Source organism: Nilaparvata lugens, chromosome 5, assembly GCF_014356525.2.
Source record: "Nilaparvata lugens isolate BPH chromosome 5, ASM1435652v1, whole genome shotgun sequence".
In the NCBI taxonomy this organism is placed as follows: domain Eukaryota; kingdom Metazoa; phylum Arthropoda; class Insecta; order Hemiptera; family Delphacidae; genus Nilaparvata; species Nilaparvata lugens.
In genome coordinates, this window is record NC_052508.1 from 39,754,072 (window position 1) to 39,771,052 (window position 16,981).

The 16,981-nt window shown below is 34.2% G+C and overlaps 1 protein-coding gene across 10 annotated transcripts in view; it reads right to left on the reverse strand.

The window, feature by feature from the left end:
- The window catches only part of LOC111056051 (protein numb), a 232,212-nt gene that overhangs the window by 22,500 nt on the left and 192,731 nt on the right, over nt 1-16,981 (reverse strand). For all 10 annotated transcript variants that reach the window (XM_039428346.1, XM_039428344.1, XM_039428345.1 and 7 more), the window contains 3 exons: nt 5,229-5,390; nt 3,747-3,818; nt 2,047-2,124 (listed from right to left, as the gene is read on the reverse strand). In XM_039428346.1, coding sequence (XP_039284280.1) covers nt 2,047-2,124; nt 3,747-3,818; nt 5,229-5,363 — 285 coding nt within the window. In that variant the 5' untranslated portion in view covers nt 5,364-5,390. The remainder of the gene's footprint in view (nt 1-2,046; nt 2,125-3,746; nt 3,819-5,228; nt 5,391-16,981) is intronic.

A 16,981-nucleotide genomic window follows, 5' to 3' on the forward strand; every position in this document is an offset into this window, starting at 1 on the left:
CTGAATCATAAACGTATATAACTGTATTCCCAAAGAGTTTTAGTATTATACAAAAAGCATTCATATTCAATGTTATCTCCTTTGTCAATGAACAATTGAAAGCTCCCAGATGCCAGCGATGCCAGATGCAGGAGTGAGGTGGACTGCAGATCACAGGGGATTGCTATGACAATCTGATACTGAAATAGACACCCTCATATCAATTTCAAGTAGTGAATTTCATCACTAGTTATCGTTGCACTCGAAATTTTCAGTGACAATGAGAAATTTCTATTTAGTCCGGGCGCAAATGTCATGAAAAAGGCACTCCGTGGTCATTTTTGGGTAACAGCCGTGGAAGATTTCTTCGTTAGGTCTAATAAGGCATAATAGGTCGTTATACATAATTAGGATCTTGATGATAAGTCAAAATCACAGGCAAACACCTCGAAAACGAGATAGCCGCCGAAATTTTCAGGGTTTTGCTATATCACTTCAAGATATTCAACGTTTTTTGAACAAAAATATTTTTAAAATCGTCCTCTGTAAATTTTATTCTATAACATTTTCCCCTAAAACGCATATTTTATTAGTTAGAACTTTCAAACGCCCAAAATAGCGTTTTTTATAAAAATTTTAAAATGTCTTTTCATTAAGGAATACAGATAAATTATAAATCTATGAAATTTAGATCGTTTCTTCGGCTTTATTGAAACTATATATCTTCATGTGCTGTACGTCGACAAATGTGTTCTTCAGCGCCCTCCAAAGAAAACACTACATCATTTCAGATACATTTTCCATGTGCATGAGGTAACAAGCTAGAACTATGAAATCGAGTATTCATGACTACTTCAAGATAGAGACTTGCAAATGGCCTCAATCTCTTTGTTACAACAAGCAGAAAAAGAATATTGATGATGGAAACAACAAAAATATTCGGCATCATTAAAAAATTCAAGATGGCGGTCATTATTGACAGAAATTTTTATATCGCTTGCTATTCAGTTATTGTGAGAAATATCGGATTTATTTTACAACCAAAGTGTTTAGAATCAACCAATCTATAATATTCGAAAGAATCGTCACAATTGGACTACTTTTTCGTGATTTACTTGACTTCAAAAACTTGAAACGTACATTTTTCGGGGACAATATTTTTACTTTCCACTCTGTATATATATTTGCAGTAGACATACACTAGTATTATTGGCACAGTGTTGTAGAATATTTCCAAAGCTTCAAAATGGCATCTGATTGAAGGCTGTAAGTCCATATTTTACGGCTGGAGCGTCATCGGAAAAAGAGTAAAAAGTACTGTTTGCAGTGGAAAACACGCTTCTTTCACGATATGTCAAACCTAGCAATAAATTAGAAAACCGTGTTACTCATGACTCCTCCTTGAAGGTACAGACTTGAAAATGGTATCAATCTCTTCGTGATGATGTGTAGAAAGAAAATATCTATGATGGCGATCTCAAAAATATTTGTCATCATAGAAAAATCCAAGATGGCGGCCATCATTGACAGACACTTTTTTGAACTATCAATTATGGCCGTCATCTTGGATTTTTCTATGATAACAAATATTTTTGAGATTGCCATCATAGATATTCTCTTTCTACACATCATCGAGATGAGATTGATACCGTTTCTGTTCGGACGATTTTAAAAATATTTTCGTTCAAAAAACGGTTGAATATCTTGAACGGTTATTGAAATACAAGTGATATAGCAAACCCTAAAAATGTTGGCGGTCCTCTTGTTTTCGAGGTGTTTGCCTTTGATTTCGACTCATTATCATCACGATCCTTATTATGCTAGACCTAACAAAGAAATTGAGACATCTTCCACGGCTGTTACCCAAAAATGACCACGGAATGACATTTGCACCGAGACTAATAGAAGTTTCATATCGCCACTATCATTTCTTCAGATTGTCGACAATTAATACCGTAATCAAATATTGTTCCTCGATATTGTTGATCGAATATTGGCATTGAAGTCAATCCTGATTACCTCAACAGCAATATAATACTTGGAAACAAATCAGAATATTGTACTAACCTTATTTTCATCTTCTACTACCCTCAATCCATCCCCAGAAACGTGGAGGATCGATTTGACAGGCCTTCTTCTTGAATTCTAGAAGAAATAAGCAAAGAGGTAAATCAATATCAATTTAAAACTTTTGACAAAATTTAATAAGTGTGACAAAATTTATCAATGATTCAAGAAGTTGGGTAACATATTTTTAGTATTTTCATATCACATGTCTCACTTGTGTCTTACATTCCTAGGGAAGACCTCAAACTAGGGACGCACCCTACTGGAAAGTGTTAGTTATTATTACTGTGCTCACTAATAATCACAAAATAATTGAATAAAATCTATGTAAAGTTTAGATCAAAGTACAAGAGGTGAAATAACTCTGTAGATCATTTTCACAGTCGATTATCTAGAATAAGTGAAAAAATAATAAGCAGAAGAAGTAAAATATTGAGGAAAATAATCATAACTGCTTCATCCCCAGTTACTAATCAGAATTGACAATTAAATATCGTATCCTCAGAATCAAATTTCTATAATTGGATAATCGGCTTAGATAATCCATGTGGATTTCAGTCATGGATGCTCGTACAAAGATCATGAACAATAGTTCTCTTGACGATGTGACAAATGATCTATAATTTACATAATACAGTAATTATCGATAACTTTGAACTTTATACCATCAACAATAATTATTAAGAAGTTATGATCATATGGTGATAATAATCAATTATAAGCAATCAAAATTAATGTGACTTCAACTTGGAGCTTTTCACCGACATTCAACATTATTTACTCGAGTACTATCTCAATATGAATGTAATCATTGATTGTGAGCGTCTGGTCAAAATTTCAATTGAGAACTGGATTAGAATGCACACAAACAATGTTCAAGTTTCCTCAGCACATTCAGAATGTGTAATTAATCATTCTAGAGCAGGTTTCTTCAACCCGCGGCCAACCGCGTATATTTCTGTGGCCCGCCAAATAATTTTGTTTTCAAACAAATAGAACATTGCAGTACTGAAGTTGGCCAATTGCTTCGGCCTTAGGAGCAACATTTTGGAATGCGTGTGCCCATACTATAATACTTACTTACTTACTTACTGCAATGGCCATACATATCTACGTAGATATTTAGCCGCACCAACAAAGCCCCTCCACCTCTCTCGATTCTCCGCGTCCTCCTCGGTTGCTCCAAATCTCTCCATATCGGCCTTCACTTGACTCCACCATTTCCGTCGTCGTCTTCCTCTCGGTCGTCGTCCTTCTGGATTTCTTTTCAACACTTGATTGAGATTGCTGTCCTCTTTTCTTCTCAAAACATGCCCAGCCCATCTGATCCTTCTACACTTGAACTCGCATACTACATCTGGCTCCCTATAAAGGTCTCGAAGTTCTCTGTTGTGTCTCTTCCTCCACTCTCCTCCATCATTTATAGGTCCATAGATTTTTCTAAGGACCTTGTTCTCAAATATAATCAATTTCCCTTCCTCCCTTCTATCTAACTTCCATGTCTCAACACCGTAGAGCTCCGTGAGCACCGTAATATTGGACTGATAATAGTTTTGTAGATTTTAATTTATAATATAAGATATATTTATATGGTAGACTATACAGTCTATCACAGACTGTCCCAGTCTGTGTCGTATGCATTACGAAGTATTACTAAATCATCAGAGGAGTTAATTAAGAAGTTTATTGCAGCAGCTTACCCTTAATACTTTTAATGCCTCTTCACATACTTGCATCCCCCTTGACTCGTACACCTCGACACAGCCCAAGTACTGCAACAAAAAGAGACAATTTAGTTAAGAGAACAAAGAGCAAAGATGAATTGTCAAAGAAAGGAATATCATAGCCTATACAAGAAATGTCATACCCTATACAAGAAATATCATAGAAATTATTACATTCTATGATATCTTATACGCAGAAACAGGAACTGATTTATACATATAAACATGAGATTTCACTGAAAATTCAAAGATTCATTTCAAAGGTAAAGTCTATTAACAATGACAAAACCAGAACATCATACATCAGGAGCAGTCGACGAGTTGCCCGGCCTGTCTCGCGAGGAAATAGCTTATACAATTATTTCTTGCAAGTCCTACTCGGCGAGCCGTCTTGCATCGTTGCACTTTGCACTACTTGCCGAGTGGGACTCGGGGACCACTAAGCACAGTCTATTAAGTGACCACAGTCTATTAAGCATGTGTCAGAAGCACATTTTCATGACTGAACATGCAATAATTCTCCAGTATTGTACATTCCAAGTTATTTATTCGTTTATCTCACATCATTCTTTCAGTTTTTCACATACTTTTAAAATTCCTTCTTTACATACTAATGAATACCCTTAATTACTATCAGGCCAGTTTGGCCAACTTCAATATGAATCGATATTACACACAGAGGAGTATTATTATACAGATGTCTTATGCACAATATTATAAATTTTTCAATTATACAAAGATGTATGTGGATTATTACTAAAGTCACTCAGGGTCCGGCCACAAAGAAAGCAATCTGCGATCCTATAGGTTTTTATATCTGTATTAATCAATCAATAATCGTTTATTGTCATAGAACACTGAGTGTTGTAGCAAACGTCAAAGATACAAGTGAGATAAAAACAGTCAGAGGAATAAGTATAACAGACAAATCATCTTAGATATGCAATTTAAGATATGGCCGGGTCCTAAATGTACAGCACTTGGGGGATGCTGAATTATCGGCGAATATTTTTGAACAGAATCGTTCTACGAGTTTCCTTCAGCTATTTCTTCTTATATCAAAAGATCATATTGCAAAAGTCTCCAGGGAACTCGAAACTCGATATTGCTATGAATTTGCATTCTCTTTTCATTAATTTATTAATATATTTGATGATTCAGAAATCATATGAATGATTGGGAAGGAAACAACAGACTTATTCCCCCAAATATGTCTCCTTTACAATACAAATTGTACAAATACAAATGTAATTACTTATGCAGAAATAGGATATTTTGATAGAAATAGGTCCAGAAGTAGATGATGTTCCTTCACTTTATCATTTTTATAATAAATTATTATAATTCATTCATATACTTTACTTTATTTTATAGAAATCGTTCCGAAGTTGTACATTCATTAACGAAACCTTGAATTATGGATTTTTGAGATACTTGAATGGATGATGTTTGTTTTACCTTGACTTGGAAAGAGCAGGTGCCTGCGCGTACGGCAGCCTCGTCGGCCTGCCACATGTGAGGCTTCGAGCTCTCCGGCACATGGTCTTTGCGTCTCCTGAAGCTGTCTCTCAAGCTCCGTCTCAATCTGTCCATCCTCCTAGGGGAGCCCCTCCTCTCCCCCTGTCACAATCCAATACAATATATTTTTAGATGACATTCCACTTACTTGGTAATATCACTACCAAAATAACATTTAAAAATTGCATGTAGATAGCTTATCAGTCCAGCACGATAGATCTGAATTTAAAGAGGAATTGTAGTAACACAATTCAAAATTAATTGTAATAAACAAATATTAGCTGTACTTTGAGAAGTACGTTTGTTTTTCGGTTCTTGATCATTTTTTTTTCAATTGAATATTTTCTACTTTGAAAGTAATGAGTGGTATAAATTATTATAATTTGGTATATAAAACATTAAAATACGAAAATATGGATTGTATAAATATTTTTGGACTGGAAATTTCGTTGAACTGGAAACCTAGAAGACATAACCCTATTTCAGACTTGTACCTAAAGTTGGGATGGAAATTGTATCCTTCGTTTTTCTTTCCCGATCTGTGCTTTGTTGTAAAAAGATACATATATATTACGGTGGTAATATGAATAAATGAATTTTACGCTTTGAAATAATTTAAATAATTGAAGTGTATCAAATTCATAGATCTTTATCTCATATATAGGGATTTTCCATGGCATTAATTTAAAACTACAGACAATATAGGATAGGGTTAATGTTGTCCCGAATTCATTACACATATTCAATGCCAACTAAGAAGATGCATCATTTGCCATTATCGTTAATCTTGTTTTCAACATTGTATCAATATGCATATAAAAACAATAGAAACAAAACTGATACAATAAACGTTGTGACAATGTAAGTGCAGTTATTTCAAGTTGAAAAATGAGTAAAGTCAGAAGTTAAGTGATACTATCGCTCTCACGATGGGCATCCCTGTTTTATTGGGAACAAATTGAGCACACCAGCTACAAAACACAGTATAGATGACAAAATTATTACTTATCGAGGACTCATTTAGCCTACTTGTGAATAATATAAGAGTTTACAGCACTACGTTTAATGAACAGATTGAGATATTTATTTTCATCAATTATTGATTATTGATTTAGAAATTCTATTTATTATTATAAAAAAGTCAAGTTTAGACATTATTATCAGCTACATCCTGTCACAGACAGGAAGTTTGTTGGTTATTGGTTAACTGACTGTGATCATGTTCACCATCAAGCACCTCTTGAATCTATAGTGGTACACACTGAATCAACTTTAACTGTAATGCTGTGTATTTCAAAACAAAGTAGATGGAAAACATTTGAATATTGAAAACCCGAGCAGCTTCCTGGAATTTTTGAACCTTGATTTTAATCAAGCGGATGGATGCTCGGCAGACGCGTTCGAATTCGAAAAATGTTCGCCTACTCTCCGGACGATTTCCAAAGCAGGAAACTCTTTTTGCATTCCGAGCATGAAATTTACTGCTCCCAAGAATTTAATTGGCTAATGTGTCTAGCACTTGATTAAATTCTAGTGAATTTATTACACTTTATCACACATTGTTTAGCCTCAAGAGGTAAATTCATGGATGTTGAGCAACTGAATAATTATGTGCTTATAAAATCCACTAGCAGGAACCCGTGCTCCGCAAGGATTTGTTTTCAAACTTGACAACCTGAAATTTGATTAATGAAATTTTCAAGAATTGAAAATAGGCCTATAACCAACCATCATTGGTTAATTAAGAATCTATATGCAAAATTTCAAGTTAATTAGTCCAGTAGTTCAGACGTGATGATGCGTCATACATAATTTTCCTATCCCGTACGTGGTACGTGTATAAACCAGCTTTTTAACTTATTATAGATATAGTTAACGACATAACGACTGCAAGAGATAGGACTGTGGAACAGAATAGTGGTGAAACTATGATAGCGCCAGAAGTGTCTCAAACACAATAGTAGGTACTACATGAACTTTTTGAAAGTGATTTGAAAAAAAAATTGTTGAAACAACAGAACTAAAAGTTGTCAACCTTATCATTCTATCTCCATTAAGAGAGGCTTTCGTTTGAGCCGAATGTAAATCTATATAAATAAAAATGAATGTATGTTTGTTTGTTCCCTATAGACTTGAAAACTACTTGACATACGGCATGAAACTTTTGGAATATGTTGTGTGAATATTGGGGATGGTTTCTGAATAGAAATTTTCCCCCATCATTGAGAAACTGGAAAGTGTTGGGAAAAAATTATTCACCTCATGAAAGAGAGTTGTTCTTACCTTGGCTTATATTCATCCTAAAATGGAAGATGGTAAGAATATAAGAATATGGAATTCGGTGTGATTCATTGTACATTGCATATTTCCTGAACCATCTATTGACAATCAACAAAACAACAACTATGAAAACATCGAATTCATATTTGAAACACTGATTTAACATATATATATATATAGAAATCGCTAAATCCATGTTTTTTCCTTTTCACTTCTTATAAAGTGATATGTGGTATTTCTTGATCGTAATTAGAGTATTACTAAGTTGTCAATACAATCACTAATGATAGAGTTGGAACAAAAAAGGTATATTTTAGGGTGGTGATTTAATTTATGAGACTCATGATTTGGCGCTAACTTCTTTTGGGTGAATTCAGACCAACTGCTAATTGCTAAAAACGGTCATTGTTGGGAATGCACGTTATACAGTGTTATAGTGTGAAAATTATAAAGTATTCACTAGATATATATATATATATATATATATATATATATATATATATATATATATATTTCAATTCAACACTTTACTGATAGATATTACTACCAATTCATTGAGAAGAATATGTTTTCTGAATAATGAATGCTGCATGACTAAGCACATAAGAAAGTCCGTATTAAGATGTAAAATGACAATATTGATTGTCAGATAAATTTCATGATTCACCAAATAAAGTAAAGTGTGACATGAGATACATTTGAAGGTACAAAGCTCGCCGGGTAAGCTATTTATAAATAAAGCTTTATTATTAATAGTCAACGCTGAAAAAAGACAGGTTCAATCACCAGGAAATTCTATGAGGGACCAGTAAGACATTAATTTTCAGTAGTTCAATCACTTCCATTATGGACACTGGATACATTATGGACAATCAATACGTATGAAATTTATTAGCCACAGAATAAAAAACTTTTGATTGCAGTGACCACGACTACTACAATATGAATAACCATTTGGATCAAATATAAGGAGTTACTCAAATCTCTCATCAACTCGTACTTTTTACTCACAAAATATCAACGGAAAATTTATACAAGTTATATTGAATGAACTCACGAATAGTACTCAAATTTGTCTTTTTTGGCCATGCTACAAATAAATGTAGGTATATGTTTGTAATCTTGTTGTCTATTGAGAAAGTTTTCAATGTGATTTTTGATAGCAATACAAGCCCAATCAAATAGTACATCGGACCAAACAAAAATTAAGGTAATTGATTTCATTGTTTTAATCGGCCCATTTGGGTATTAGTAAGGGTAAAGAGTAATCTATGATTTCCCACCAAAATTTCTGAAGGCATGACTTTTGGCAGCCTGAAAACCAAGAGATTTTGGTACTTTTTTTAGTTTTTTTTTACGATATCTCCAAAACCAATTGTTCAATCGATATTTTTGTTCCATTCTTTTTTGAAGATCATTAAATTCTCTACAATTTTCATCCCCTAAATGTTTCTCTATCTCCAATAGGTAGCGAGCTATAGCTCGTTGAAAATTGTTAGTTTTTTACTATGCAAAAAATCGCTAAATCCATGTTTTTTCCTTTTCACTTCTTATAAAGTGATATGTGGTATTTTTTTATCGTAATTAGAGTATTACTAAGTTGTCAATACAATCACTAATGATAGAGTTGGAACAGAAAAGGTATATTTTAGGGTGGTGATTTAATTTATGAGACTCATGATTTGGCACTAACTTCTTTTGGGTGAATTCAGACCAACTGCTAATTGCTAAAAACGGTCATTGTTGGGAATGCACGTTATACATTGTTATAGTGTGAAAATTATAAAGTATTCACTAGAGTAAATTTCATAAAAATAGTCCAGTTGAGGATGAAACAGCAGAGTGCCTGCTCAACAACCCCCCCCCCCTCACACACCAAAATACCAAACGACGTTAACAATTCATCAGGTTAAAATATGAAATATGAATGTACTTTTATTTATAATCAGCTGATTTGGCAACGTTGCATCAACTCTCACTGGACTATAGACTCACTTTTAGGTATATCGTCTATCTCCAATAGAAAATGTGTTATATCTCGACGAAAATTGATAATTTTTCCTACTTTGAAAGAAATTACTAAATTCACGTTTAATTTTTCATTTTTACTTCTTTTCAAGTCGTCTATGGTATTAATTTATCGTGGTTATGGTGTTAGCATGTTGCTCATAAGATCAGTGACAATCTTACTGCATGAAAAATGAGATAGTTTTTTATTGTAAAGGAGCCAAGTCAAGTTTTCATTTGGAGTTCCCAGAGGAAGATGGCAGAAGAGGGATGAGGTGTGTTGTTAAAGATCAGATTAGATTAATTCATTCAAATGGATATAGTATTTCATAGAACATAGAACATAGTATTTTTGCTTGGATCCTAGATATCAATAATAAGTGAAATAAAAGTTATTTTACTATAAATTAGACAGAAAGTCATATAAACTTCTAGAATTCAACGAAATGGTGATGAAATGCTTGCTAAATCTACAATAATAATTTTTATGCTATTTCACCTCAATCCTACAAGTACAACTACAGCCACATACTCTTCATTTACACCATAAGTGGTTGTGACACAACATCTGCCTTTTTCGGCCGAGGAAAATTGGAGTTATGCTCTACACTCAAAACCCACCCACAACTGAAGGACACAGTAAGCATTTTCAACAAACCTAATGGAACCCAACAGGAGGTGGTGGATGCAGGAGAAATTTTTCTAAAGATTCTGTACAGAGGTGCAAGACTTAACCCTCAACCAGCTCTCTGCCAAGTCTGCTTCTGGGAGTAAACATAGCCTCCCATGACTTCCACCAACTGAGGATGCTGTACGTCATCACTTCTGCCACTGCTACCACCTAATCCAATCTTGACAGCAAGTTAAAACATGTTGGTGGTCTGTAAGTGGTGATGGCAGTGTTCTTCAGCCTACACTAATGTCACAGCAGCCTGCACCAGAGTCTCTTCAGCACATTGTGTCCTGCTAATCTAAGACTGGATGCAGTAGGGCATATATATGCATCAAAGCAGGACTGACATGATCACCCATCTGCAAAAATTGCGATAGGGTAAACTGCGAAAATATGGTGGTGGCAAACCTTGAGAATGAAGATGACCTGTCCCCGGACTCTGGCAACCCTGAAATTGGTGATGACAATGAGGCCGGCAAAGCACCAGAGCACCAGGAGATAAACAACAAACAACCTCGCCCATCCAAACGTCAACGGAGGCAGCAATAATAGGTATGACTTCCTCAAAACTGGAGTAACCACTAGAGTAGATTTTATAGTTCTTACTGAAGTAGGGACTATTTTACCTAAGAGTAAGTTTATAGTCCAGTGAGAGTTGATGCAACGTTGCCAAATCAGCTGATTATAAATAAAAGTACATTCATATTTCATATTTTAACCTGATGAATTGTTAACGTCGTTTGGTATTTTAGTGTGGGAGGGGGGGGATTGTTGAGCAGGCACTCTGCTGTTTCATCCTCAACTGGACAATTTTTATGAAATTTACTCTAGTGAATACTTTATAATTTTCACACTATAACACTGTATAACGTGCATTCCCAACAATGACCGTTTTTAGCAATTAGCAGTTGGTCTGAATTCACCCAAAAGAAGTTAGCGCCAAATCATGAGTCTCATAAAAATCACCACCCTAAAATATACCTTTTTTGTTCCAACTCTATCATTAGTGATTGTATTGACAACTTAGTAATACTCTAATTACGATCAAAAAATACCACATATCACTTTATAAGAAGTGAAAAGGAAAAAAACATGGATTTAGCGATTTTTGCAAAGTAAAAAACTAACAATTTTCAACGAGCTATAGCTCGCTTCCTATTGGAGAAAGAGAAACATTTAGGGGATGAATTTAATGATCTTCAAAAAAGAATGGAACAAAAATATCGATTGAACAATTGGTTTTGGAGATATCGTAAAAAAAACTAAAAAAAGTACCAAAATCTCTTGGTTTTCAGGCTGCCAAAAGTCATGCCTTCAGAAATTTTGGTATGAAACCATAGATTACTCTTTACTCTTACTAATACCCAAATGGACCGATTAAAACAATAAAATCAATTACCTTAATTTCTGTTTGGACGGGCCGCATTATAATGACTATTTGACTGGGCTATACAATTTGAATTTGAAAAAAGAATTATCAACAAACTCCTAATCAAAGAAAATCTATGTGCTCTTTTCTAATTGGAATGTATGAGACTCCATATACAGCTGATAGAAGGTGCAAACCGAACTGGCCAAGCATACAACAATGGAATACACACGTGGCAAACTCACACTCTCAACGCAAAATTAATTTGATCAGCTGATTGATAAAATTATTTTAAGTTTTCCAATGATTACAACATAATATGTTGGAATATCATGTGTCAATTATCTCAGTTCCATATGGCGTTCACCTTACCATGTTCATAACCTTACTTAATAGGATCCTTTTTCATCCTTTGAAACCCATAGAGGCAAAATATCTCGAAATCCGTTCTTAGTGCGCGTCTAGCATGTTTGAAGAATATTTGTGCAAAGTTTCAAGTCTGTAGGCCAATTAGTTTGAGCTGTAGTGTGATTTTACATCAAAATTTTCGAGAAATGCCCTCTCCTGAACCCCCCTGTGCTCCTGATCAGAATTTTTCTGCATAGATCTATTTTTTTCGTAGCTGAGCAAAAAAGTTCCTCATGACTTTGCTGTGAAATGAACGGTTAAAAAGTACAAAATTTTGGGGGGGCCAAGCTCCCTTAAGGGGACAATTTTTTGAAAATCCTTTCTTAGTGGATGTTTTGAGGCTACCATAAACAATTGTGCAAAATTTTAAGTTTTTAAAGGACTCGCCACACCAAGCTCGCCAGAGGGTAGTACCGCTGGTGGTAGTTTTCTCGGCTGAGCACGCCACACCGATAAACGTCCGCTAGCGGTAGTCTCCGAGTAGTGAGTCTAGTAGTGGGGGGAGGGCGTGACTACAGCACTCAGCACTGTACTCGGCAACTCAAGCAAGTACGCATTCATGCAAGTTGTTCAGTCGAGCTAGCACTGATCAACTAGCAATATTAATTACAGTGTCAATTAGCAATATTAATTAACAATGTCAATTAAAATACCTTGGGACACTTTAAGAAAAGTCCAAATACAGTGTGGGAGTGAGACGTACTAGTTGCGTTGTGTTGCAAGGAGGAACGCCGAATGAGTCATCACTCTGTGCGCATGTGCTACCTCTTCGAATCGCCTGCCATGTATTCAGGTTGAGCGCGCCACACTGAGCTCGCTTTGTCCGCCGTACTACCTTTCAGCGAACTTTTGTTGAATCGCCTAGCAGGCGGTCGTAGGTGGTAGTGCGCTGTACTACCGCCGCGGTAGCGAACTCGGTGTGGCGCATTTAACCTGAATACATGGCTAGCGATTTTTAAAACTTTGCTACCGCCGCGGTAGCGAGCTTGGTGTGGCGTGCCCTGTAGTTTGGGCTGTGGTGTGATTTCAGTCTGCCGTGGCTTAGCCTTTTATAGATATATAAGAGTAGAGGAGAGATAGAGTTTATTATGAATTTCAGAATAAAAAATTATTTTCATTAGCAGATTCCAAATTTTATTGAAAGTAGACGCATTTATAATTAATGTCTTATATTACAGACTACAGATAATATATGTCGACTAACTTGAACTGTTTGTAATTGAAGAGACTCCAGATTTTGTTTATATTACACTTTATTTCAATGGAAATTATTATTTTACAGGAGCATGCTTTTATGTGTGCTCATACATCATCAACTGTAAGTTACTGTTGGGAAGTAGAATAAAGAAAGTTTCCAAACTAACAAAAATGAAAAGCAAGAGCTATATTGAAATAAAGTGGACTATTTTTAAAATCTGAAGACACTTCAATAGTATGGAAAAGTTCCAAAGCATAAAATTCACTCCACAAACTTTATTATTAACTGTTTGTATTAATTGATAACGACTATAATGTATATTCATACATAAGAATACAACAACAGTTCATGGAATCTACTTGAAAGAGTAGTAGTATTAAAATGAACGTTTGCAGTCAATTGAATTTTAACAATCATCTAGGCTTAATAACGATTGGTGGATTAACATTATTTAATGCATTACCAAACTTCCTCAATATTTATGTTATAACTCATAACCAAATTGAGAACGACATACTTAACAATGTTATAGGAAGAAAAGTGTAGTTCTACATGTTGTAGTTCCATTTTCAGTTATGAATTATTCGTTCTGATTTTAAAATTTAATTCGTATACTAATTTAATAATTTATATTCTAATTTTCTATTGTGAAATAATTTTCTAATTTGCTAAATTCTTAATTCTGATTATTGAGGAACAAAGATGAGCTAAAAATTCGGAGCTGTTGTGATTAGTTTCCTGAAGAGATGAATTTGAAAGCTTGTATTTATCACTCCACAGGTGAAATTCCAAGTACATGGTAGTATCTCACCCAGATGACAATACAGAATCAAACAAGAGCTTTTCTTCTTTTCTTATTGATAGAATTGGACCTAATACAGCCAACGCAACTCTTTTTCTTATTTACCTGTTCTTTTGTCATTTTCGATTGCTAAGTCTGTCGTAAAAAGAAGTCCAGACTGAAAGCTCACCGCTTTTGAATGGCAAAGTAAATCGGCACAATGGGCACAAGATACGTATAGTTTCCAGTTGAAAAGAAATACAGTAGGTAATACCGTAAGATTGCTTACACCCTCCCCCCACCCACGCCAGGCAATACATTACTGATCCACTGCTCCATTCTTTCCCATGATAATAAACTGGAAGAAACGAAAAGATCTGTGAAGAATAGAGGAGATGTTTCCTTGCTATTTTCGATAATTGATTACAAAGCATACTGAGTGAGACTGAAAGAAAATTATGTAATTATTTAGTGTAATATAAATAATTCTAAATATTTGGACAATTTCTAGCATGAAGATGAGAGATGAATAAATAATATATCTCATTGGAAACATTTATCGTTTCCTGTATAAGTTCAAAAGATCTAGGAGAGTGATGAAATTATAAATATAAAAATATAAAAACAAAATTATTTAGTAGAGCCAACTAAATTTGGATGTATCGGTGACCTACATTTGAACATTGGGCTGAATTTCATCTATACTTGACTATTTGATTCAATAAAATTAGAATTCTAGAAACAAGAAAAATAGTATACTAGTTCGAAGAATACTCAAAAAGGGTACTGAGAATTTTGAAACTTGAAAATTTCAAGGTGAGATAGATGAAAAGTCAATAATACTACTCCATAAGCTTTTGGGCGAGTTGCGAATAGGACAAGTTAGCTAGATGATTTAGAAGTATTTCAAAAAATGAGTTCAAAATTGTTCAATATATCTATTTATAAAATTAAAATCGTATCCAAATATCGGAATTAATAGCATACAGGGATACAGTATAATTATATTTATTTTATTTTGTCAGAAAATATGAGGATTCTGAATTTAAAGCAGCAATGGGATATGAAAAAGTCATTTTCCTGTAGAAAAATATCTCAAGATTAAAGAAATCCTTCAAGAGCCAGTTATCACAAACAAAAAAATAATGAAATGAAATTGTATTCTAATCCTGGAATCCGACTTCAAAAGAACACTTTGATATCCGAGAGATGAAAAATTTCTATCTCGACTAGACCGGTCGGAGTTCTGTAACAGTATCAGACCACTCAAGGTGGATTTTCAACACGGGAAAGAGAAATTTCAACGCAATTTCGTGTCAAGACAGGCGGCAACCAAATGAGCAGTAGCAATTTTCCAGCAATTACCTCGGCTCTTTATTTTTTCTGACTAGGGGAGGTAGGAGGATTAAAAACTTGGCCAGTTGGCGGGGAGAATGAGATGAAGAGAGTTATTAAGAGAAAGGAAATATGGAGTGAGTTGAGATGGAAAGAGAGGGAAATAAATGAAGAGGGGAAGAGAACGAGTAGGAAGATTGTCGCAGTAATTATGCGATATCGTAATTTCAGTCGTGAACCACGCCACTTGATTTCAGGTCCAAAAGAGTGTGTGCTTGAAAAGCTCAGGCATTCACCTGTTGTGGGTTGTGGACGGCATGACGCCATAAAAGCTCAACATCTGGTTATGAAAAGTACAAATGAATGGGCAAATTCATGAATAGATTCGATGATTTCGACGGTATTCATTAGGATATACTTTTACCTATTTCTGAAGTGAAGGCTAGAATTTCAGATTAAGGTGGTTATACCAATTAATATTGGATATCTGATTATTATAATATCATAGCAAAAATTAAACAACTCCATCATTTTTATTCTTCTACAATCCCAATTGATGATGAACGCTAATCACTATATGTATGTATATCATGTATATTTTGATGAGTAAAAGGATAGCATGTAAGCGAACATAAAGTTACATACAGGATAATCATAAATCATACTGAATGCTCGTTGCTAACAACAGAGACAAAATAATATCTACGAGTATATTATAAGTTAATAAGGCCGGCCGAAAACTACACGAAGTGTTGATAAATAGTACGAATAAACGATATTTTGGAAAAAATGTCTTGCGTCAAGTCTGATTTTTATGCATTAATTTGTGTAATGAGATCCTCGGCAAAATAAATACGTAATCTCATTAATGCTTATGAGCTTGAATCTTTTATATCAGGATGAATACAGCAAGTTATCATATACAAAAGAGACATGACCCGCAAAAAAATATGTTACTAAATATACTCAAAAATCGATTTACTATACCGATTTCAAATGATATTAGACAGGTTGGATTGTAAAATTATTGATTATGAAGTATGAGTGTACTTTTAATCGTGCCTAATTATAGATGAATTTTATTGGATAAATTATTATCATATGATACTGATTTTTAGATTGTTTGTGATTCCACATACAATAATGAAATTTAGTAGTACAGTAGTTTACTATACAATGAAGTTTAAAATCACACTTGGAATAATGTAGACTAATATTAGAGGTGATAAGTGGATGATTAAGCTCGAGATAACACTATCTAATAATACGAGTAAAGGTACCTAGGCTACAAGTAACGGTATATTTTTCTATGATACTATACTTTTATAGAAGACTGTACACTAAACATTTTGGTTGAATTCAATATTTGATTATTATTATTCTGTAATGAGCTTGTCATTAAATAAAAATTGATTTATTTTAGTGCACTTGCAATGCATTAATTTAGAATATTTGTAGGGCATATAACACTTTTTCTAATACTAGCAGGTAACCCGTGCTTCGCAAGGGTCTATTTTAAAACTTTGCAAACTGAAAACTTGACGTAATAAAAAATTCGAAATTTGAAAATAGGCCTATAACCATCCTCGTTAATAAAGAATCTTTATGGAAAATTTCAAATCAATCAGTCCAGTAGTTCAGA